At 38.7% G+C, this 25,287-nt stretch overlaps 2 protein-coding genes across 10 annotated transcripts in view; one reads left to right on the top strand and one right to left on the bottom strand.

Annotated features, from left to right (window-relative positions):
* Window positions 1–7,287, top strand: part of si:ch73-242m19.1 (uncharacterized) — a 182,325-nt gene extending 175,038 nt beyond the window's left edge. For all 4 annotated transcript variants that reach the window (XM_063040782.1, XM_063040783.1, XM_063040784.1 and 1 more), the window contains 2 exons: window positions 2,212–2,345; window positions 6,237–7,287. In XM_063040782.1, the coding sequence (XP_062896852.1) occupies window positions 2,212–2,345; window positions 6,237–6,350 (248 nt within the window). In that variant the 3' untranslated portion in view covers window positions 6,351–7,287. The remainder of the gene's footprint in view (window positions 1–2,211; window positions 2,346–6,236) is intronic.
* Window positions 7,288–7,444: 157 nt separating this feature from the next.
* The window catches only part of cd164 (CD164 molecule, sialomucin), a 30,207-nt gene continuing 12,364 nt past the window's right edge, over window positions 7,445–25,287 (bottom strand). Inside the window, exons 3-7 of one of the 6 annotated variants that reach the window (XM_063040792.1) lie at window positions 19,624–19,689; window positions 17,350–17,394; window positions 17,109–17,171; window positions 11,092–11,136; window positions 7,445–9,857 (exon numbers count right to left, since the gene is read on the bottom strand). In XM_063040792.1, coding sequence (XP_062896862.1) covers window positions 9,691–9,857; window positions 11,092–11,136; window positions 17,109–17,171; window positions 17,350–17,394; window positions 19,624–19,689 — 386 coding nt within the window. In that variant the 3' untranslated portion in view covers window positions 7,445–9,690. Of the gene's footprint in view, window positions 9,861–11,091; window positions 11,137–17,108; window positions 17,172–17,349; window positions 17,395–19,623; window positions 19,690–25,287 lie in introns of all 6 variants that reach the window. The other 5 variants (XM_063040791.1, XM_063040794.1, XM_063040796.1 and 2 more) reach the window with 5 other exon arrangements.

Here is a 25,287-nt window from a genome sequence, read left to right as displayed (position 1 = left end):
TGGCAGTGATATCTACATATGCAATTTGTTACATGCGGTTGTACTTTACATTCAGTTCAGCATGTAAAGAAATTGAAGGCAATGCAATAATGTAGCATGTTGGGGCTACAATACAGTGTCATGGGCTTAGATGAAAATGGATCCAGTGCTTTCCCAGCGTATACGACACAAACTCTTCTTAGGCTTCCAGCCAGGCCCAGATGTCGACTTTAACCAACGAGTCAATGACAAACTCTGCAATCTTCATCAGGGATGATGCCTAAGCACGTCTAGTCTGGTGGTATATATACCCTGTCATCCGTCCCTCTTGATTAGTTGGTCCTCAACCAATCAGGTTTTCTCTGTCCCACCTTGTTTACAATTGGATTCCAGTTACTTACTTAGGGCAAGACCTTTGTCTTTGTTAAAATTCTGATTCTCTAATTTTATTTCAATAGGTTCCTTTACCAGGTGATCCCAAAAGTCATTGGTGTGGAACAGTGGTTTTGTGCCGTTGAAATCAATCCTGTAGCCATGCAAATGCAATGCTCTACCTTTGCTTTTCATTCTATACTGTTGTCTCTGGAATCTATTCATAAACTACATGCTGTTCAACATGGATATTATCCAAAAACATCAACTTCCAAGTGTAATGTCTCCCAGTTTTACCTGGCCATACTCTTTTTCCGTCACTTCACATGGATACAGACACGAATGAAGGTTTCTTGATCAGTCAGGGCGCGAAAGGTTACAAGGAGAAGGTAGGAGAATGAAGTTGAGAGGGAAATAGATTAGCCATGAAGAAATGGCAGAGCAGACTCAATGCGCCGAATAGCGTAATTTGGGTCCTATGAAGCAAGGACACTGAATCTTTGGAGGGCTGTGGTGGCTCAGTCATTGATTGTATTTTAAAGCCGATAGAATTCTGGGTTGTACTGGAATCAAGGGGTTTGGGTGAAGAGCAAATAAGTGTTCTGCTGTAATATAAGCATGGCAAAGTAAGTTTGAAAGGTCAAATGGCTTACTCCTTATTTCCCATGTTCTTTTATAAATGCTACTGCCACTGAGATATCAACAAGATATTGATGCTTTGGCAGCCTCTGCACTCTTTTTAAATGCCTAAAGTTCCTCTTTTATAGCCTTGGTATGTACTACAGCTGGAAGATTGTGGAAGTTATTGGGTTATCTAAGGATTAGGCTCATAGACCAAAGCAAGAGGTAAGGGTAAGGGCTCCTCCCCACTTTGAGGCAAGCATAACTTCCACTTTGTAATTTCCTGTCTCCAGCCTTCCCTTATTCTCAACTATTTACCTAACGATATCACTAAACAAATAGACAGCCCATGGACTCCAGATGATAAAATAAATTTGAATGTTTAGTTAGAAGGGAGAAAATGTAATAGTGAAAGTTTTCGAAATGGCTGCCAGAGCTACTTACAACTGTAACAACGAACTCCAAGCAAGGGTGGGCTTAACATTTTACTAGGAGGATAAATGATATTAGAACAAATGTAAGAAATTTGTAATAGGAAAATGTTTACACGGTTTAAAAATTAGCTTTGTCAATGATACATTTTACAGTACATTTCATTATTTTAATGACCAACACAGTCTGGGAATGTGCAGGGGGCTAGTTCCTGGCACCAACATAACATGCTCACAACTTAGTAACCCTTTGAAGTGTGGGAGGAAACCCACATGGTCAAGGGGGGAATGTATAAACTCCTTACAGACAGCAGCACTGAACCCGTGTAACAGGCACTGTAATAACATATCAGCCACTGTGCTGCTGCCCATGTCAGTTACAAATGATATTTCCCTGCCAGGGAAGAAACAATTGGGCTTGAAAAGGGATTGAAAGTAGATGGGAAGACACATTATGCATGTGATTTGCTTGTGTGGATGATAAATGAATCATGAAATTAAATCTCTATCACGTCCAGCTGAAGGGTCTCGGCCCGAAACATCGACTGTACTCTAGATGTTACCCGACCTGCTGAGTTCCTCCACCATTTTGTGTGTGTGTGTTGCCCCTATTATTATGTATCCATTCCACTAAATGCCAATCTTTGGTGTGTAGTATTTCTTCTAGTTAATATTGTTAGACTAATTGACAGTAACATCACCGTAGAAGTACAATGATGGTACTAACACCAAAGCCTTGACACTGTTTCATCTTAATTGAGAGCACATATTGTATGTAAACTTAAGTACTTGTGCATCTCTTACCTAGGTACTAGAATACGAACACACTCACCAATGATTTCCAAAGACACTCTACAGCGCTGCTTGACTACTGCTCCAAAGAACATTGACGGCAGTGCAACCATTAACAGGGGAGGAAAAAGAATACAACGGCCAAAAACAGTAAGTATGATGTATAACCAAAAATTGTAAAATTGACTTATAATTCTCTGAAAAGTCTGCATTTTATCTCCATTGTCAGATAAACAATGGCAGCAGTAATGGGATCCAGTTCTGCATATTTTCTATAATAAGGCAACCAGAACTGAACACAATATTCCAAGTGTATTCTAACCAGGATTAGTTCTGGTTGTTTCATTATAGGAAGGATGCAGATACATTACAGAGGGTGATGCCAGCATGTAAGGTGACCTGACAGAGATATACAAGGTGACATGAGGCACAGATTGAGTAGATAGCTGGAGACATTTTCTCAGAGCAGAAATGGCTAATACAAGGGGCATAATTTTAAGGAGATTGGAGGCTATAGGGCAACTGTCAGAGGCTAGTTTTAAAAAAAGTTAAAAACTTAACTGAGCTGAATGCATGGAACACCCTGCCAGGGGTGGTTGTAGAACAGATTCATTAGGAGTTTTTAAGAAACTTAGATAGGCACATGGTTGTTAGAAAGATGAAGGCTATGTAGGAGGGAAAGATTAGAGTGGGCTACAAGGTTATCATAACTCTGAGGGCCAAAGGGCCTGTGCTGTAGTGTTCTGTTCTATTTCAAAGCATTTTTCCTCTCTAATTTGAAAAGTATTTAAAAGTAAGGTGAATCAGACATCTTGTAATCAAAAACATATTTGATTGTTTTCCAACAAATCTGAGAATATATTAGGAGTTAGATGTATGAAACTTAGATTGGTACATCCTCAGTACATTAGAAAGAAAAGAAATGCTATTAATAAACCTGAAGAATTTGGGATAAAAACAGATAAAAATGCTGGAAATATTCAGGTCACCAGGCAGTATTTGTGAAGGGAGAAGTTGAATTAATGTTTCATATACAGGACTTGCCTTTGGTGGATGATAATTTAAGTGAACGGTGTTGGGTGCTAGTAGTTTTAGTTGGGAACAAAAGATATGCCCCTTTTAAAGACTAAGTGGTAAAGAGGGGAAATGCAAGGTAACAAGAACAGAGAGGGTGAAAAAATTGGATCAAGTCTAAAGATACTGAAATGCTGATGATCCCAAACTGACTTTTGTCATCAACTTTCCACACATACTCCAGAACCAGTTAAACTGGTACAGTACAAATAAACTATTAGCATCCATTTAACTTGGAAAATGTGTAAAGTTTCCCATGTATTTCCCAATCTGGCCAGCTAAATCCAGTGAGCCCCCTCATCTGCCTGCTGTCACTGATACAGCATGTGGAAACAAAGAACCTTAGTAAAGATGAAGTGAATGGGAGATGAAGGAAAATGATGGTAGAAACTGGGTGACCAAAGGCTACTGGAAGTCAGGATATTGATCTACACACAAACACAGCTGTTTGATTGATAATGTTTTCTCCAGAAAAATATGGATGCTTGCTGATTATTTCAATTCCATTCACAGTACCTTGGAACTTAAATGTTCTAGTCTGCAGCTGGAAAAAATACTCAGGCAATGGTTTATTAGTGAGTAAAATGTGTATCACATTGCAATGACCATGTTATGGCATTACTAAATTCACCAATGACATAATGTGGGTCAGAATCAACTCCATTTAATGAGATTACAGATTAGGTTCTGCTGGCACAGGCTTGCACCCTGCAATTGTTGAGATTTGTTGCCACAGGCAGCTGTGGAGGCCAAATCATTGGGTATATTTAAGGGAGAGGGCGATAGATTCTCGATTGGTCAGGCCATGAAGGGATACATGGAGAAGGTAGGAGATTGGGGCTGAGGGGAAAATGGATCAGCCCTCTCCCATTTGCCTTTTCTGCCCTGGGAAAAGATCTCTGGCTGGCCATACTATTTATGCCTCTATCTTGAATTCCTCTATCAATTCACCTCTGATCCTTCCCAATTCAAAGACCTTGGCTTAGTCAACCTTTCCTCACAAGACATGCTCTCTAAGCCAGGTGGCATCCTGGTAAATCTTCTCTGCACCCTCACTAAACCATTCACATCTTTCCTATAATAAGGTGACCAAAACTGAAGACAATACTCCAAATCTGGTCTAACTAGATTTTTATAGAACTGAAACATAACCTCACAGCTCCTGAAATCAATCCCCAATTAATGAAAGTCAACACACCATAGGCCACTTTAAACACCCTTATCAACTTCTGCAGCAACTCTCTGGATCCATGAATATGGCCCCAAGACCTGTTCCTCAACACTGCTAAGATTTCCTCCATTAAGCTGGTATTCCAAAGTGCACCACTTCACACTTTGCCAGATTGAACTCCACTCAGGCCAGCTCCTCATCCTATCAATGTCCTGTTGTAACCTATGATGACCTTGTGCACTATCCATAACACCTTGTACTTTTATAAAACAATGCAGACAGGACACCATTCATCACCTCTTGTCCACTGTTATTCAGTAATATCATCACTGATGTTGATACTCACCAATACTTTGTAGCAGTTGAGGGAATGAAGGGATTGAAGATGCCAACCAATCAGCCTTAAATATATTAACAGATCCTCCAGTCTTCCTGGCTCAATTTCCAAAGTTTATCTCATTAGGAAGAGGAAATCTATTCTGAATAACTAATTTCTCTTTGAGACAGAGCACCCAAATGTCAGGCACTCCGGTCAACAGGATCCAACTCTGCACTTCCATAAAAAGCCTCAAGAACTTTAAGGTTTCAATTCCATCATCTCATTCTTCTGCACTGAATAGGCCAGTCAATTTAATCTCTTCGCATACAGCAACTCTGCCATCTCAGGAACTAATCTGGTGGTATTCATTACATTCTCAATCTTGTTACACAGACACCAGCAAGCTGCAGCACTGGAGTAAAACATCACCAGCCTTCTACACAAATACACCCGTACAAATGACCTCAAAAGATTGGTCTTTCCAATTGCTTGATGAACCTTCACCTAAGTACAAGCATATACACATCCCTTGTCTACCAGTACCTTTCAAACCCTATTTTTCAAAAATGCTGCTTTTATTAAACTCCACCAATTTGTTACACTACATCCTAGAAAGGCATATTACCCCACAATAATCTCTCCTGCCTCAACTAAAATGTGAAGCTCTATTTAAAAATGCAAATCAGGTGATCCAAAGTGAATCATGTGTTCCAGACCAGTCAATATTCACTGCTTTTCCTGTAGACCACAGAGAATCATAGAACATTCAGTGCAATTGTGGTGCTGCTACCTAGAAGTTATCACCATGTTGTGCTGTGTGACTGGATGACAACTAGCTAAATGATTAATTCAAATTGTAACAAGATTACAATTGCAAAAATCCACTAGTTTAATTGGGTAACTGACTTTAATTGAAAGTCTGGAGTCACCTATTCAAGTTCTGAAATGATTACATTGCTCATCTGAGGCATGGAGAATGATGATCTTGAACTTCTGTAAATATGTTAAAATAACAGAAGCCATTTCAGGTTTTCAACCATTTTAGCCACTAAGAAGTTTTACCCCTATTAGTACATCAAGTAATAACAAATGAATAAAATATCTAAGATGTTTAGTTTTGTACCTGCTTACTGAGCTTTGCTTTGGACAGCATTATGGTGCAGTGGGTGGTACTGCTGCCTCACCACTCCAAGGATCCAGGCTCACTCCTGGCCTCTTGTGTTGTGTGGCATTTGCACCTTCTCCCAGGACTGCATTGATTTCCCTTCAAGCACACTAGGTCACGAACATTTGGTGGCCAGAAGATGAATTGTGACGTAGGTTTTAAGAGAATTGGGTGGAGTTGATGGGGAAATGAAACATTTGGGATTGCTGCAAGAGCCAAGGCAGGAGGCTGTTCTGCCCATCAAGTACATGTAATCTGAAATATATGCAAATCATATTGTAACCAGCTTTCTATATTTCTATGATAAACAAGGTACCAACCAGACTTCATAATAAGGTGGTGGAAGCATTATTGCCAGAACTGGAGGAACCAAGACATCACAGTCTCACCCTGGAGTTGAAAGATTACAGATTAAAGCAGAAATAATTGTAAGATCCAGACAGGCAAATTACATGGTCAATCAAAATATGAAATCAAAGACTTGGGAGCAGGTTATTCACTGTCTAATCCTTTCATGAAGTATTTGAATTTTTGAAAACAGGTGACTGACAACATTTTAGACAATGATGCACAGTACTGTGCAAATGTCTTAGATATAGATATATATCTAGGATGCCTAAGACTTTTGCATAGTAATTTCATGTATCGCACTGTCCTGGGTCTCTACAGATGGCCGAGAGTAGGAAGAGGGAATTATGGTTGGGAAGGGGACGGGAGAGGGAAACACCAGAGATACATTCTGTAATGATCAATAAACCAGTTGTTTGGTTTGCCTGGTGTCTCAGGGTTGGGTGTGTCTGCAACCACATCAACCACCTCCCCCCACTGCCCCCATTCTCCACCACCTGTCCCACACCCCTCCCAACATCCACTGTTCCTACCAGGATTTACACATATGCTCTCCACATTGACAAACACAGTACCTTGCAAAAGTCTTAGACATCCTAGCTTGCTCGCGCTCTCTCTCTCTATATTTTTTATTTATACACACAGTGACACACACTTTAGACTTGTGAACAGTACTGTATCTATAATAAAATTCACAATTTAACTAAGCAGATCCAACATTTTTCACTAGGAGTCCTACCAATTTTGGTCTTAAAAATACAGATGCCAAATCTGTCATATACCTATTGGTATCTCCCAAGTAGAATTCTTATTTGGAATTCAGCAAGGTGGGGGGGGGGGTAGAAACTTATGAAACTAAGACTTGAAGGAGCTTTGATGTGACAAATTCGTTAAATAGCAAAGAATACAACTTGGTTGATAAATGCACAAGACACATTATGACTGTGTTTAGCTAATTTCTCAAGAAACTAGTTTTAAAAACCCTCTCTCCACAATAATATTTATACTCATCCAATTTTTCCATCTCCATTATCTGAAATAAAGTGTTTGATTCAAGCAGAAACAAAAAAGAATCATGTTTGAGTTGAACCAGAAGAAAAGCGCCCAACTTGCTTTCCTGTTTCAACTGATATTTGTAAAGAATTAAATGTTAAATAACGCCAAAACACAAATAATTAAAATTGAGTTTTATTGGTTGGTATGGTTAGCCATTCTGTCCTTCAAGATATTACAAAGTGTCTATACACCCCACGATATCACAGGTAAAGGAGGCACCCCAAAGTGCTTCAGGTTCTACACATCACATCACAGTTTGGCAAGTGAACAGCACAGAGGTCTGAACAAAGCTCTTCCAAAAACAGTTTACAAAATTTACATTTTTTTCATTCACCACCCACCCCCCACAACCAATCCTCAAATTCCATTTTGGCCACACTTAAAGTTAATGGCTTACAAGTTATCCTTTAAGGCACTTTAACCCAAATTCAATTCTCAAGCCTAGATATAGTGCAAACTGAGCACCTGTATCCGGATGACAAGAATATAATCTGCAGATAGATACATCTACAAGGTACTGTACAGTGAACATTTCAGTGCAATACATTTAAGCAGGTGCAAAAGCAACGTGGATGAAAAGACCACCAAAAGCCAAAGGCAATTTCAGACTCTCGGTATACTCGTAGGCTTCACTCAATTTAATGCAATGGAGTTGTAAAAGGTGTACCAGGCTGCACAGCAAAAGTCCCTTTGGTCTGAAATAACACAAAAAACCTCTCAAGTGCAGTGATCGTACACACATATTCAAGTTAGAACAATCAGAGGGCATTAGCTTGGATGTTGCAAGATCAGTTTAGACTTTTAAACATTTCACAAAAAGTTATGTTTAGAGCATTCAGGCACTACGCTGGGTTAGCCAGATGACCAGCACCTTTACTTATTAAAGATGCAATTTCACATATAGTTTACCTTTATTTTACTAGAGAGGGTGGGATGGTGATTCAGAGCTTGGTGTATTTTCAGAATGTTAAGCTTTGCTAATTTTTGATTCCAGGAACAATTAGTCATAATGTACCTTACTTGAAGAACATACTTTTCCTCACAGATTTTAATGCGACTTTGCAAGTAAAAATCTACAGCTTTTCTTAAATTTGCAAAGTCTGAGAGGAAAGGAGAGGCTTCAGTTAGGCCAGAGAATTTCTCCACTATTCAAGAGAAAATTTCACACTGGTTACCAAATATACAAATCTCTAAGTCTGAGCATATTCATATCAAAATTTTTTCTCCTCCCCCTCCAAGTGCACTAACTTTCCTGTTTAATACAAGTTAATTCAATCTCTTCAGAGCATACAGCTCCAACCTGAAAGCAATAACGCAAGTATTGTACAACACAACTGACCAAATAATTTTAAATCATTTTGGTGAAACATGACTAACCCCAGGATTAACAGCAATATTGTAACACGTTAAGATTTTATAATTTAATCGAAATGATTGTCTTCTAACTGTCATGTTAACAGAACAATTTCACAAACTACGTTACTAAATTCTTCACATTAAATATTCCAAGAGCTACCAACTTTAGCGATAACTGTTTAGACCAAAAAAATCAAATCATTTTATGCATCCATTCTTTCCACTTTACACAAAAGAAATAGAAGGCAGATGCTATTCATAAAGCAGAAGTCAGAGGTACCACGGTATTTCAAGGGCAAATTACAATGGAGTCACTGAAGCTACATGAAATCTTCAAAGGTATGGTGAACTTCACATTCAGTGAACAATATAGGTTCACATTGGCAATCCATTCATGCATGGCATACAACAATGATCTATCAAAAGCGGAGTGCATTTACTCAAAGGACAAAAACTAAAGTGGTCAAAGCCTGGATCTAGTGCAAACAATCCACAATTATAAAATCATACTGAAGCTTCCATCTTTACAAGGAGGCCATTAAATTGTGTCTGATGTACACAAGGCAAAAATAAATCACGAAGTAACTCCACCAAATGAAAGTATTTGCAGCCATTTATCCCAGCAGTTATCCCAGTTGGCAGCTCTAGATCACAAATCAATCTCATAACACTCAAAAAATCTAAACAAGATGATTGTAGAATAATTTGAATTCAAGGAGGCCTATTTTTATAGCACAAGTATTTAATAGGAATAAGGCCACATTTATTTAAGGCATGGCTACTTTCCCTCCCCCAAATAAATCCATGTGCCCAATAATAACCAAAAGTGAAGGTCACATCCCTGTTCAACAAATAGCAAGTTAAAATCAAATCAAAGTTAAACATTGTACACCCATTAAGATATGGCTAATTCTGAAGAGTGGTGTATTACTTCCCAAAAATTATCTTTAAAACAGCAGACCAATGTAAGCAATAGCCAAGACACTGTAGTCCCACAGCAACATGCTTAAAGTGTGTGGTAATTCCTATCCTTGCTTTTGCAGAACTTGACAGCAAAAAAGATTACAGCTTGTAGTCCAAGCACAAGCACTATCCCCCCAATAAAACTTGCAGCATCAAATGTAGAATTCCTATGTGGCATAGGCGGTGCGACCGTTGTTCCATTGGTTGTACCTGCTGTAAACAGTAGATATTCATTAGTGTGAAATCAAAAATTTGCATATATACATCTTAAGTAATAGTTTAGTTTTGAGTACATTCAATGATAGGCTGTAATGGAGTTTCTAAATTTATCTAGGATCTTTAGAATCTATCTTTCCAGGGTAGACTGAACTTTTCCCAGAGTAGAAATGACAAATACTAAAACATGTATTTAAGATGAGAGGGAGAATTTAAGGGAGCTGTGCAAGGCAAGTGATTTTTAAAAAATTAAAACAAGTCGTAGGTACCTGGAATGGGCTTTCAGTGGTATCATGGATTAGGTAGAGAGGCAAAAGAATCAAATGGGAATGATGGGCAACAGACTGAACAAATTGCAGGCTTACAGAAGTGTCAAAGGTGGTAGAGGGGAAAACTGGGAATTTGATTAATTGGGATTCATTGAAAGATCTACTAAATCATTGTAAGAAATTTTATCACAATTACACTGGTACAGATTAAATAGGTCAGTAATTTTAAGTATTTACAGATTTTGGACGAAACAAAAATAGGATAAATTAGGAAGACATTTTAAGATTAAAAATAAAGAGAGCACTTTGTCATCATTTCAGAAGATGTGGTAGTGGAAACAAATGGGTTTAAATGACACAAATAACTATGACAAAGTAGTACCCCAAGTAGGGAAACTCGGCAGAAATTCCTCCAATGGCATGCACCTTAGAATGATCAGGGAAGTTGAGGAGTACTGGCTCAATTCTCTTTGGGCAAAGTTAACACAACAGATGAGAACATTTAAGAAAATAGAATTAAAAACCACAATTAAGACAAATCAGATTAAACAGTAAAACCGTCACTGCATTAGCAGTGATTAGGCTTCAAAAGCAAAAATTACTCAAAGAAATACATGATAAAACTACTCCCTTGAAAGTACTCAAGAGTTGACTATGTATTACCTGCATCAATTTGTACCAGGAAAGTAAGGGTTTTGAAGTTTTTCTTTTGACAAATGACTGCATAAATTGAATGCGTGTGCCTAGTTTGAAGTATTTATACTTCTTCAGTTGTGAACATTTGTCTTACTTCATCAAGATGGCTAGACGATTCACACAATCCCTCCAAATTCTTACACCATAAAACTCTTACCACACTATTTTCACACATGAACAAATGAAGAATGGCTTCTCCAGCACAAGTCCAAATACATTAGAATAAAAGTTTTACATATTTTATTGTTTAGTTTCACATTTACCTGGTGTAGAAGTAAGAGTCGTGGTGGCAGGTGTCAAAGTAGTCCCTGCAAAAGTAATGGATTTGCATAACAGAAGGAAAGAGAACAAAGACAGACATTTTCAGTCAAAAAAAAATCACAAGTCTGAACAATCCTACATGTATTATAACAAGGACTGTGTATTAACAACTCATCAGAACACGCAAAAGCACCACCTTACAACTTTGCATTGCTAACGATTAAAGTTGTGTTACAATTCTGGAATATGTTCTGAATCAAAACAATGCAAATTATTTTATTGTTGCTTTAATGTGCTAATCCTAGCAATTGATCTAGCAAAGGATTATACAGAATAGAGGCAAAATTGACCAATCTCTTAGTCTCACCTTTGTGCTTTACCCCTAAAACTAGATTTTAACAAGTATTATAAATAAAGGAAATGTTTGAAAATCATGAGGAAGTAAAATTGTTATTAAGCACATAAGTTTGCTACATCTTTTTTGGCTAGAGGAACCTCTTGATTCACTTTCCATGAATTACCTATGTTGAAAATGGTTATATTGAGTGTATGAGAGCAGACAGATATTGCCAGCTCACTTCAATAGCAATCCCTGGGCAGATAAATACCCTAACGAGGTTAAGCCCATGTTTAATGGAATTCTTAAAAAAAAAGAGAAACAAACCCTATCAAACCAAAGGTATGGATTCAAGTGACTTACAATCTAGAATTAAATGACAGGCTCTAGATGAGTTAATTCTGGATAATAATGAAGTTTTTTTTCTTCAGAAGCTACAAAGTTGTTACAATTCAGCACTCTTAAAATAAACTTCTATGGCTGATATTTTTGGATATAGAAGAGAATAAATAAGGCAAAGCAAATGAAAAGCTAGCAGGGTTTGTCTATCCCTATTACTGTGCGCCTACCTTCAAAATTGAAAAATAATCCTTTTTTCTCCACTGCAATATCTTCTCATCGTAGGCTAGTAGTGAGGTGCCCAAATTTAGCACTGACCAAAGTGGAGACATAATAGAGAGCTTGTCCACTGAGCCTACATGGGTAGAACTCAAAAATAGGAAGGATGCACCACTCTGATTGGACTGTACTACAGACCCTCTCCTTTAAAAGCCACCAGGCTATCGAGGAATAGATATGCAGGTAGATTAAGGAAAGGCTGAAGAACAATAGGATTGTTGTCAAGGAGGGACTTCAACTTCACTAACACAAATTGGGACCTATTGAGTTTAGATGGATATAGTTTGTTAGATGCATCCAGGAGGGGCTCTTAAATCAATATGCAGATAGTCCAAGAGAAGGGGCTGCACTGGACTTTGGGTTGGGCAAAGAGCCTGGCCAGGTGACTGACCTTTCAGAGGGTTAGAAAAATTAGGGAACAGTAACCACAATTCCTTAAGTTTTGAGATTGTTAGAAGGATAAGTATAGACCTTGCAAGAGCGAGTATTAAATTGGAGCTGGGCAAATTATGAGAGCATTAGGGAAAGTTAACTGGGAACAGCTGTCTAAGTCAGTTCACATCTGACATGTGGAGGGTGTCCTGCACAGAGTACAGGACAGGAATGTTCCATTCAGGAGGAACAAAGATGATAAAGCAAGAGAACCTGGGATGTTGAGAGGGGCAATGAATTTAGTCAAGAAGAAAAAATGTAAAGGTTAGGAGGCTAGAATCAAACAGAGTCCTTGAAGATATGAAGAACTCAAGAAAGGAATTAGGAAAGCCAGGAGGGGCCCATGAAAAGTCCTTGGCAAGTAAGATTAAAGAGAATCCCAAGGAATTCTATAATTGCATTAAGAGCAAAGGGATAAATGGAGAGAGATAGGACCACTCAAGGACTGGGGGAGGGGCAAGGGACAGAACATTTGCTTGGATGTGGGCAAGGTCATTAATGAGTACTTTACATCATTATTTATCAAAAAGGACATGGAGAACAGGGAGATCAGTGCTGAGCATATTGATATGCTAGGACATTGAGGAAAAGGAGAAGGTAGTGTTGGATCTCTTAAAGAGCATTAAGGTGGGTAAGTCCTGAGGGCCTGATGGGACATACACCAGTTTATTGAGAGAGGCAAGAGAAGAGATTGCTGGGGCCTTGACCAATATCTTGGGAGACGCCAGCGAGTGGTGGTGGATAACTGTTTGTCAGATTGGAGGTCGGTGACTAGTGGTGTGCCTCAGGGATCTGTACTGGGTCCAATGTTGTTTGTCATATACATTAATGATCTAGATATGGGGTGGCAAATTGGATGAGTAAGTATGCAGATGATACTAAGATAGGTGGAGTTGTGGATAATGAAGTAGGCTTTCAAAGCTTGCAGAGAGATTTAGGCCAGTTAGAAGAGTGGGCCGAAAGATGGCAGATGGAGTTTAATGCTGGTAAATGTGAGGTGTTACATTTTGGTAGGACTAATCAAAATAGGACATACATGGTAAATGGTAGGGCATTGAAGAATGCAGTAGAACAGAGGGATCTAGCAATAATGGTGCATAGTTTCCTGAAGATGGAATCTCATGTGGATAGGGTGGTGAAAAAAGCTTTTGCTATGCCGGCCTTTATAAATCAGAGCACTGAGTATAGGAGTTGGGATGTAATGTTGAGATTGTACAAGGCATCGGTGAGGCCAAATTTGGAGTATTGTGTACAGTTTTGGTCACCGAATTATAGGCAAGATGTCAACAAAATAGAGAGAGTACAGAGAAGATTTACTAGAATGTTACCTGGGTTTCATCACCTACGTTACAGAGAAAGGTTGAACTAGTTGGGTCTTTGTTCTTTGGAACATAGAAGGTTGAGGAGGGACTTGATAGAGGTATTTAAAATTATGAGGGGGATAGATAAGAGTTGATATGGATGGGCTTTTTCCATTGAGAGTGGGGGAGATTCAAATAAGAGGACATGAGTTGAGAGTTAAAGGGCAAAAGCTTAGGGGTAACATGAGGGGGAAACTTCTAGAGCGTGGTAGTTGTGTGGAATGAGCTTCCAGCAGAAGTGGTTGAGGCAGGTTCGATGTTGTTGTTTAAAGTTAAATTGGACAACTATATGGACAGGAAAGGAATGGAGGGTTATGGGGTGAGTGCAGGTCGGTGGGACTAGGTGAGAGTAAGAGTTCGGCACGGACTAGTAAGGGCCAAGATGGCCTGCTTCTGTGCTGTAATTGTTATATGGTTATATCTTCATGCCCTCTCTAGCCACAGGCGAGGTCCTGGAGGACTGGCGAATCTCCTGTCAGTGGTAGGGAAGTTACTGGAGACAATTCTTAGGGATAGGATATATGAGTATTTGAAAACCATGGCATAATTAGGGAGAACCAACATGGGTTTGTGTGGGGCAAGTCATATCTTACAAACTTAATTGATACTTTTAATAAGACGACGATGGTGATTGATGAAGGTAGTTCTGTGGATGTTTGCATGGATTCTACTACGACACCTAACAAGGTCCCTCATTGGAGGCTCATCTGGAAGATTAATATGCATGGGCTCTACAGCAAATCAGCCTTTTGGATTCAGAACTGCCTTGTCCATAGAAGACAGAGGGTAGCAGTCAAAGGGATTTATTTTAGCTGGAGGTCTGTGATTCGTGGCGCTCCCTAGGGATCTGTCCTGGGACCTTCGCAGTGTGTGGTGGATAAAAATGACCTGAATGGGTGGGTCAGTAAATTTGCAGACGATATGAAGATTGGTGATGTGGATAGCGTGGAAGACTAGCAAAGAACACGACAGGATATAGATCATTTGCAAGATATAGGTGGAGAAATGGCAGATGAAGCTTAACCTGCCCAAATGTAAAGTGTTGCACCTTGGTAGGTCAAATGTAAAGAGACAGTGCACTGTTAAGGACAAGACCCTGAAGAGTATTGATGAGCAGAGGGATCTTGGGTCTAAGTTCATAGCTCCCTGAAAACAGCTACATAGCCATTAAGATCACATTACAGTTAACACATTAATTAAATTTAGAGCACTGTGTATAGCTCTAGTTGCCAGACTGCAGGAAGGATGTGAAAGCAATAGTGTGCAGAACAGATTCACCAGCATGTTATGTAGAATGGAGGGCTGTAGTCATAAAGAGAGACTAGATAGGCTGGCTTTATTCTCATTGGAATGGAGCTTGTACAGATTTGTGAAATTAATTGGGAGGGCAGAAGATTAGAATCTCTTTCCAAGGCAGGGAAGTCTAGAAATAGGGGGAAAACAGATCTGAAGTGAGGAGAATTTAAAGATCTAACAAGTTTTTTCTCAGAGGGTAGTAAATATCTAGGTATGAGCTTCCAGAGGCAATAGTGGAAGGAAAGAAAAACAATGACATTTAAAATGGGTTTGGACAGATACTTGAGGAAAGGTGGAGAGAGATATGAGCATAATATGTATTGGTATTGATTATTGATATGTGCATCCAGATACAGTGAAAAGCTCATCTTGCACATTGTTTATACAGGTCAAATCATTATACTGTGCAATAGCTAGAATAAGGCAAAACAATAACAATGCAGAACAAAGCGTAAAAACTATCACAAAAGTGCAGTGCAGGTAAACGAAAAATTGCAAGATCAAAATGAGGTTGATTGTGAGGCTAAGAGTCCATTGTGGACAAGTAAAAATTAGTGTAGATGGGCATGACCATCAGCAAGGACAAGGAAGACTAAAAGGGCCCAGTTCTGTGCTGTACATTTCAGCAAGACAAATATCCAAGTTCAAAGTACACTATCAAAGTATATATACATTATACAACCTTGATATTGGTCTCTAAGTGGCAGCCACGAAATAAAGAAACCCAAGAGAACCCATTTAAAAAAAGACCAAACGCCCAATGAACAGAGCTATTAAAACAAACATACAAAACAATAACCACAAGGAAATAGTGCTCTAAACTGAAGTCTGCAAAGAGATTCCCATAGATCAGTGCAGAGCAGAGTTGTGGAGCAGTGATCTGAACCGGCCTGTCCCCCACCTTGGCATATGGCAGTTAAATAGCATATCAAGTCATTTAGTCCTGCCCCAGAGGTATTCCCTCTGTCTATACTACCTTCTCTGCTTTTGAAAGTTATCATCCTCTCTTCCTCCATTAAAAAGGGTTCCAGATCTGAAGTAAGCAGTTCTACTTTGTACAGATGGTGCTTACCCTGCCTAATGTTTCCACCATGCATTTTAATACCAAGGTGAGTAACTATTTCAATCTTTTGCATCAAGCCCTTAAGAGGATCGAAAGGAGAAGCAACTTCAACATGGTGCATCCATAAAATTTTGTCCTAAATACTGTGGAAAATCTTAATGAACGCTGAGGGGCACAAAGCCTACTCTCGTTTTAATTACTAATGCTCTTACACTGATTATGGGAATCTTTGTATGTATTCTAGCTGGAAAACTATTGGCTTTACTTCGTTCTGAGTTTAATCAGCAAGTTGGGATTCATATTTCTTGCCATATCTTAGATCTTTTAATCATAAATGAGGCACATCATTAGTCTTGAGAACAGTTTTTAAATTACTACAGTTGCAAATTCAGTAATCAAAATGTTATCATTTTTTGATGCCAAAGATATGAGCAAATTAGTTAATGTAAATTAAGTCATCCTCATTACTTGACTTTTCACCATAAAGGCATTACTATTTTAGATTACAGTAGTTTTTATTGCACTGCATTTACATTCAATGCTTTCAAGGCATCTGCAGCACCCACTTAAAAGTTAATATTTCATTGGTAATTACCTTGGCCACGAGTTCCATGGAGAAAATTTATTTGATACAAAATGCCTAGTTTCTCTAGCATATACTAGATTACTAACCAACACCACAGGTTCTCTCCACCAGTCTTCCCAATTCCCACATATCAACAAAGAAATTTACTCGGTTAATTTATAAGATATGGAAAATTCCAGGAATTGGATCCAAACTGATCACAGATCAATGTACTCCACATCTCTTCAATTAAGCAAACCAACATATGCAATAAAAGTTAAAGATATTAGTTATGTATAGAAGCTAAAGAGATTTTTTATCCACAGATATCCTAGAGACCCCATTACCTGAAGTAGAATTTGTAGAATTGGTAGGTGAAGTAACTGGAGCTGTACTTGTGTTTGCATGGGCTAAAGGACAAGAGTACGAAAAAGGCTTTTAAAACAACTAGCACACTTGCACCCAGAAAGTGCAGTAAGAATTCAATTTAAGCAGAATTTAAAAGCCAAGAATTATGAAATCTTAACAACAAAGACTGACTATGTAATACAGATACCTACAGAAACTCCACCCACAGTTGCTAGTTACCTGTAGGAGAAGTTACATTTGGGGCCACAGTTGTATTTGCAGAGCCTAAAAAAAGTGCATCAAAAATGTCAATTTTATACCAAGTAAATTCAGACACTACACCACAGCATATGAAATTGCAGAATATAATCCCATAGTATCAAGTTACTTTAAATCCAACATCTACTTTGAAGACAAATTTTGGAAAGATCAATACTGGATACAAATAAAGGAGTATGCTAATAGGGAGAGAATTACAAATAAAAACATAGAAGAAAATATGCAATTGTCCATTTTTGGTCACAGGGAAAAAAAGGAAAAGACGATATTTAGTTTTACAAAGCATGGGAATGTTACAGAAAAATAAATCACATTTCTACAGTACCCCCAATATAGCAAAATGTTTCATAGGAACCCAAGAGTTATCTTAGTCAAAATACATTTTTTTAAAAATAAGCATGAGAAAGTACAGTAGGAAATAAAAGCACAGGGAATAAATATTTAGTTGCTTTACTTGGTAAAAATTTCTACATCTGTAAAAACACTTTTGCAGTGTGAGGATAAAAGATTTGTTAAGGCACTGTAATGTTAAGTTTCCCTTTAAATGTAATCTAGTGCTCTAAATGGACAAATTCCTGAGCTTGGATCTTAGTTGCCAAAGCATGACATGCAAGAGTAAATCTGATCACCCAAGGGTACCAGAATTGGAGAAACAGACCCAAGGATTTAGAGATAAGGAGGTTCAGAAAATAAAAGTGAACTATAAAATGATACCAAAAAGGTGTGGGGGTGTGGGGGTCATTTAAGATGCTGCTCTGTTTGGAGCTGGAAAAAAGAATGGTATTATAGACACAACATGCAAAGAATGACAACTGAATTTTAATAATAGCATGACGAAAATCTAAAATAGTAAATAGCAATTCTGTGAATCTGAAATAGGAATAGAAAATGCTAGAAATTGTTAACAGATCATGCTGCACCTGTACCAAGTGAAAAAATGTTAACAATTTCTTACTTTTAATTTAGAGATACAGCAGAGAAGGGGGCCTTCTGAACCAATGAACTGTGCCACCCATCAACCCACCAATTTAACCCTTACCTACTCACAGGACAATTTACAGGACCAATTAAACTACTAACCAGTGCAACTCTGAACTGTGAGAGGAAACCCGCGCAGTCAAGGGGAGAATGTACAAGCTCCTGACAGAGGGCACCCCGGAATTCAACACCGACACCGAGCTCTAATAGCATCGCGCTAACCATTACACTACCATGGTTGATGACTTTTCATCAAAATTAGGGAAAGTTAGAAATCAAATGAGTTAGATAGCAAAGAAGGATAAACGTGGAGGAAACAAGGTTAACAGCCATGATAGGGAAGATAATAAAACCAATTAAATAATACAAAAAGTGGGTGACACAGGCTTGTTAATCTTACCCATAAATGCACTGGGAATCAAAACACTAGTTTCGGGAAATAAAATAAAATGCTAATAGTAGCAAGGTCAGCCAAATCACACCCTCTCTCACTATTTGGAATATTTTTGTTTAAATGCCTCCAGTCAAAATGAAATATGTGAAACCATCCCAGTCTTTTCCAATTGTCAGATATTTGCTCACTCATTGAACCTACTTATATTCCTTTATAGCATCAGTGCGTCAACAAATTTAGTAACTATGCCTTCCTGTACCTAGAACCAAGGGGGTGGTGGGGGACCTTCATACTGAAATAAACCCCAAGGAGAAACTTCAAATAGAAAGTCAGAAACAAAACCAAGTACATATGGCAAAGTGCCAATTTTATCTACGATCACATTGCTGGATTAATGATCAAAAGTTTATTTAAGGAATAGGCTGTGAAGCCAAACTTTTCCAGATTAAAAAAATAATAATTTAAGGAAAAGTTACAACTGTTTCATTGATTTATAAATATTGACTAACTAAACTAAGGGCAGAAAGGACTACACAATGCAGGACAGGAATCGGGACTACAGTTAGGAATTACCAGTCATCTTGGAAAAATACAGAATACAAATACTTCAGGAATTGCTGTGGGGCTTCATTCTTAATTTACACAATGAGTGATGTTTAAGTTAGTTTCTTAGAAAAAGTTCACTCAAGTGTCAGATTGCCCTCCAATCCTGATTTGATTGTCAACTTGTCAGAATTAAAATTTCTGAACCTTTCCTTCTAATTTTAACCAGGTTTTAAGTTTGCAACTTATTCAGAGTGCATTTATTATAGCCAATAGAAATCTGCGCCACTCGATAACATGATTTGGATGTTTTGACTCACCTGTACACATGGTCTCATTCAATGTTGAGCAATTTGATGATACATTTGTTACACATTGGCCGTCACCTGTGTAATGTATTAAGTGTACACAAAAATCAGATTTCAAACACAGGTTTATGCAAAAGTGCCCTCTTTGAGTAATTTAAACTCCTATAATTCACTACCCTTTCATTTCCCAACCACATTCCCCCGCCCCCCCCAGAAAAAATAACCAATTAATCTCTTGCACAATGCTAAAGTACAAGATTTTCAGCAGCTCAGATTTACTTTCCATATATTAAAAAATAATTTAGAATTATAAACTCTTCTCAGGCTTGCAGCCAGGTACAGGTATCAATTTTAACTGACGTTTCGATGACAAACTCTGCCATCTTTATCAGGGATGATGCCTGGGCATGTCTAGTCCAGTGTTATTTATACTGCCAGAGGGATGGATGACAGGGGTATAAATACCACTAGACTAGATATGCCCAGGCATCATCCCTGAAGATGACAGAGTATGTCATTAAAACATCAGTTAAAATTGAAATCTGTACCCGACTGGAAGCCCAAGATGATTTTCTTTTCATCATATACACTGGGAAAGCACTAGATCCTTTTTCAATTTAGAACTCTTCAAACTAGAACTACATGATAATCAGCCTGACAGAGTAACAATATTACTTATTACAAGGACACCTGAAGATGGAAATACAGATGGATGAAGTGGGGAAGACAGCATACAGGATACATACCTTCATTACAAGATCAGGAAGGTTATGGTACAGCTTTATAAGACAATTAAGCCACAACTAGAATACTGTGTGCATCTCCAGTCATGGCACTATAGGAAGAATGTGGCTGCAAAGGAGGGGATGCAGAGAGATTCACTGGCATGTTGACAGATGAAGCATTTTATTTTCAGACCAAGTAGGTTTTACTCAGTAATGGAAAGTGAGGGGGACCTAACTGAAATACACACAATTATGAAGGGTGCGGAAATAATAGGCACCTAGAAAATATTTCACACACAAAATCAAAGTTTCAAATTAGAAGATAGTGAAGATCAAAGGAAGAATTTTCTTCATGGCAGGCATTAAAAAAAAAATGCATTTCCCCAGTGGGTGGAGGAAGCAGATACTCACATCATGTATTAGACAAGTACTTGAATTACCAAGCCATGGAAGGCTACAGACCCATTTCTGTGCTTTGACTAGTCAGCTTCTCCCACTTATAATTCAATGTCTACTCCTTTTGACAGGAAGAAATATCTCCTCACAAGTTGTTTTAAAAATACCATTACCACCACTTTATTGCCCACCTCGAATTATCCACAGGTAGCTAGCTAACCTTCTATTTGAACTGATAGCATAGTGGTTAGTTGTAACTAGGTAGCTTGCCATTACAGATGGCGATCAAACATAAGGTTGTGACAAGACAAATGTTGTCCATGCCAGACATGAAAGGTTTCCCCTTTTAAATTACGTTTTTATGAAGTGAAAAAAGGGCTTCCCGCCCCTCTCAGGCAGTGCATAGGAGGCTCTTTGGCCTATGTTCACATGGAATATCAATACCAATCACCAGCACTTGGTCTATACCTCCAAGTGTTGACTCAATCGCAACCTATCCAGTCTCTCCTCATAACTAAAATGCTCCATCCCAGGCAACATCTTGGCCAATCTCTTCTCCAGTGAGATTGCATGTTCCCATGGTGTGTGTGCCTTCTATATATACACACCAGCATCACAATCATATTTCCCTATCTCACATTAACTTGTGAAATGCAAACTGCTGAATAAATTGCATGGAAATGAACTAGCAAAGGAATTACTAAAGAATAAAAATGTTAAATACAAAATGCAAACAAATATTTGAATCCAAGGATCTGATTCAGATTAATGGCTCAGGGGACATTAATGTTTCCACCACCAGTCCCTGCACCCGTATATACAGTTGGACTTCCATTATGTCAATTATCCTGAACTATTCCAGATTATTTCCCATTTTTATTCCCCCTTGATGTTCCATTTCAGTGATATAAGCATTCACATTTGATTACAATATTTGTATCTTCTTATTGTACAATATTTCCCATAAGGCAGAAATTAGTCTTTCTATTCTCCTCTCCCCCACCAAACACACTGACTGCCATCTCTTGCGCAGGGAGCAATGAGAACACAAATAAAGAGAAACCACAGACCTGCATCACAGTGCATTTGGTCTGCCACTCAAGACTGAATCACTACACTAGTTCCATTTCCCTCAAGCCCAGTGTCAAGAAATTGGATATCAGAGAAAAGAGCCGCAGGAACCTACTCTGCCAGTCAACAAGAGTATGGCCAACCTGATCTTGTTCAGAAAGATTTCCTACATCCTCAATTCCCTATTTAGAGATACAGCATGGAACAGACCCTACCAGCCCAATGAGCAGCACTGCCCAGCAGCCCACCTATTTAACAATAGCCTAATCATGGGACAATTTTACATATGACCAATTAACCAACTTGTCTTTGGATCGTGGGAGGAAACTGGAGCACCTGGAAGAAACCCACACGGATCACGTACAAACTCCTCACAGATGGCACTGGAATTGAACTCTAAAACGCCAAGGTGTAATAGCGTCACACTAGCCACTACGCAAAAGGTACTGAAAATGCTAACAGCACAAAAGAGGGAAATATTAGAACATCTATAATAAACTCAGGCTCCACAGTTCTTTGGAAAAGAATTCCGAAGACTAACAAACATATAACAAAACACTGCCTCAATGCAGTTTTTAAATTGACATCTCTTCATTCTCAAGTATACCAACTGGTTCTAGAATCCCCCAGAGTGCAAAGAACTTCAGTTATGCTATCAGGTCAACTTAACCTTTAATGAGATCACCCCATTCTTACCTATAATGCATAAAATGCTAATGGAATAGCTCATGAAATAACTTTTGCATTCCTTGGAATTAACCCAGTGACACTTCTGAACTGCCTCCAAATCAAATGCATTACCGCCTGCAGCACTTTAGATGTGGTCTCACCAAAATCTGAACTGCGGTAAGATTTCCTTGTTTTGCACAGCATTGCCTCTGCAATAAATGCCAAGAGTTAATTTGCCTTCTTTGTTAGTGATTGCATGCCAACATGCTCTGTGCGCATGAACACCCAGATCCTTCTGTACTACAGTTTTTATTTGAATATTTCAATTTTCCTTCCTTTTTACCCCCATTCGAAATTTCTGCCCAAACTATCTACATTCTTTGGGACTCTACTTATTTTCTTATCCAATGTTTAATCATTGCATATTTGATTGCAATTCAGAGTTAGAACATACACTCAGTGACCACTTTATTAGGTACACCTTCTCATTAATGCAAGTATCTAATCAGTCAATCATGTGGCAGCAACTCAATACATAAAAGCATGCAGACATGGTCAAGAGGTTCAGTAATTGTTCAGCCCAAACATCAGAATGGGGTAAGAAAGCCGATGGAAGTAATTTTGACTGTGGAATGATCGTTGGTGCCAGACGAAATGGTTTGAGCATCTCAGAAACGGCTGATCTGAAATTTTCACATAAAACATGCAGTGAATGGCAGTTCTACGGACAAAAATGCCTTGTTAATTGGGATGTCAGATGAGAATGGCCAAACTTGTTCAAGCTGACAGGAAGGCAAGAATAACTCAAATAACCATGCATTACAACAGTGGAACGCAGAACAGCATCTCTGAACACACAACACACTGAAACCTTGAAGTGGATAAGCAGAAGATCACACCAAGTTCCACTCCTGCCAGCTAAGAACAGGAAACTGGGGCTTCAATGGCCACAGGCTTACCAAACTGGACAGCTGAAGATTGGAAAAGCTTGGCTGGCCTGACTAATCTTGATTTCTGTTGCAACATGCAGATGGTAGGGGCAGCATTGGTGTAACAACATGAATCCACATGGACCAGAATCTCTATGTTTTCAGCACCTTATTGAATCTATGCTACAAAGAATTCAGTCTGTCCTGGGGGCAGAGAAGGATCCTATCCAGTACTAGAAAGGTGTACCTAATAAAGTGGCCACTGAGTGTAATTATGACATGATTGAATACTATTTAAAAATTAGACCCAACTCTCTTATCCCCTCAATCTTTTTCTTAGTCTCATCCATAATATTACTATTTACATACACATCAACTAGAAATTCTCCCTCTCACCACACTTACCTCTCACTCCAATAGCATTTGGTGCTCATACATACAGCTACAGAAAGCAATATATCTGTCCGCTATTAATTCGTTTATACTCCCACCTTGAGTGGCTTCCTGTTTGAAAAGTTGTGGCCAGTCAGCTCACCTTGCTCTTCTTTGCACGTTACAAGAAATCATAGTTGTTGGTTAGATCACTCACCCAATCTACAGTCTAACATATCCACGTAATCGTACCCCTCCCTGGTTCATTAATGACCAAAGTCCAGACTCCACTGCATTAACTCAAAGCTGATGCTTTATAAGCTGTATACAGTTACTACAGATAGAACAAGCAAATACAAAATGCTGAAGATCTCTGCAGCACAGACTGCAAGTTAAAAATAAGGATACCGAAAAGTAACAAACATAATGCAGTACAACACACTATATCCCCCAAGGACATTACAGTGCAAATTAAAGAATCAATCACAACCTATGAGATTTAGCCAAAAAAACCTAGCAACTAAAAATCCAAAAAAATCAGATCAAAAATTCCAGCTAATTCGGAGAAACAAGGTTTTAAATAACTTTCAGCTTTTGCAATCAAGTGCAGGAAGAACTGCCATCGAAGTTACAGCAACCTGCAATGAAAAGTGATGCAAAATAAATCTAGTGAAAGATTATACATTTTTCTGTTGTTGTGCACAAACAGTTTGAAGCTTATTTCTTCAGATGTTGACATGCAGGGCACACAGGTGCACAACTCCACTCCTAGCACCAAATTCCGTCTTCTTTGTAAAAAAAAATGTACAATATTGATTCACAAAGCACATTGAGCACACGTGATCAAAGAATCCAATGATCCACAACTGTCTAGTGGCACTGACCTCAATAATAATGAAGTGCTTCGAGCAGCTGGTCATAAACTGCATCAAATCCTGCCTTCTCACTACATTGTACCCCTAATCAGTTTGCACATCACCCAAATCGCTCCACCAATGATGCAATAGCCTCTGCCATCTACTAAGTCCTGTCCCATTTGGAGAATATGTCTCCTATATCAGAATAGTGTTTAGTGGCTTCAGTTTGGGGTTCGATAAGATTATTCCTCAGGAGCTGATGGGCAAAATGTCCTTGTTGGGTCTCAACACATCCTTCCATAAATTGATCTCGGATTTCTTAGAGACACCTCAGACAGTCTGTGGCGGCAGCAACATCTCTAGCTCAATGACGATGAGCTCCAGAGACCCCAGAGCCACATAAAGCCCAATAATGTTCACACTGCTGATGCATGATTGTATTGCTAGATCCCGGACATGTACCAGAAGCCCTGCGTTTGCACAGCCCTCAGTATTGTCAAGGACTACTTCCATCCATCCCACAATCTCTTCGACCTCCTCCTACCATCAGGCAGAAGGTACTGCAAGGACTGAGGCTGGATAACAGCTTCTTACCCCAGACTGCAACACTTCTGAATACCCCACTACCAACCAATACCCATTATTTATGAAAGCACC

Source organism: Mobula hypostoma, chromosome 2, assembly GCF_963921235.1.
Source record: "Mobula hypostoma chromosome 2, sMobHyp1.1, whole genome shotgun sequence".
NCBI classification, from domain to species: Eukaryota; Metazoa; Chordata; class Chondrichthyes; order Myliobatiformes; family Myliobatidae; genus Mobula; species Mobula hypostoma.
The sequence above is the reverse complement of the archived record's forward strand: the minus strand, read 5'-3'. Positions and strand labels throughout refer to the sequence as shown.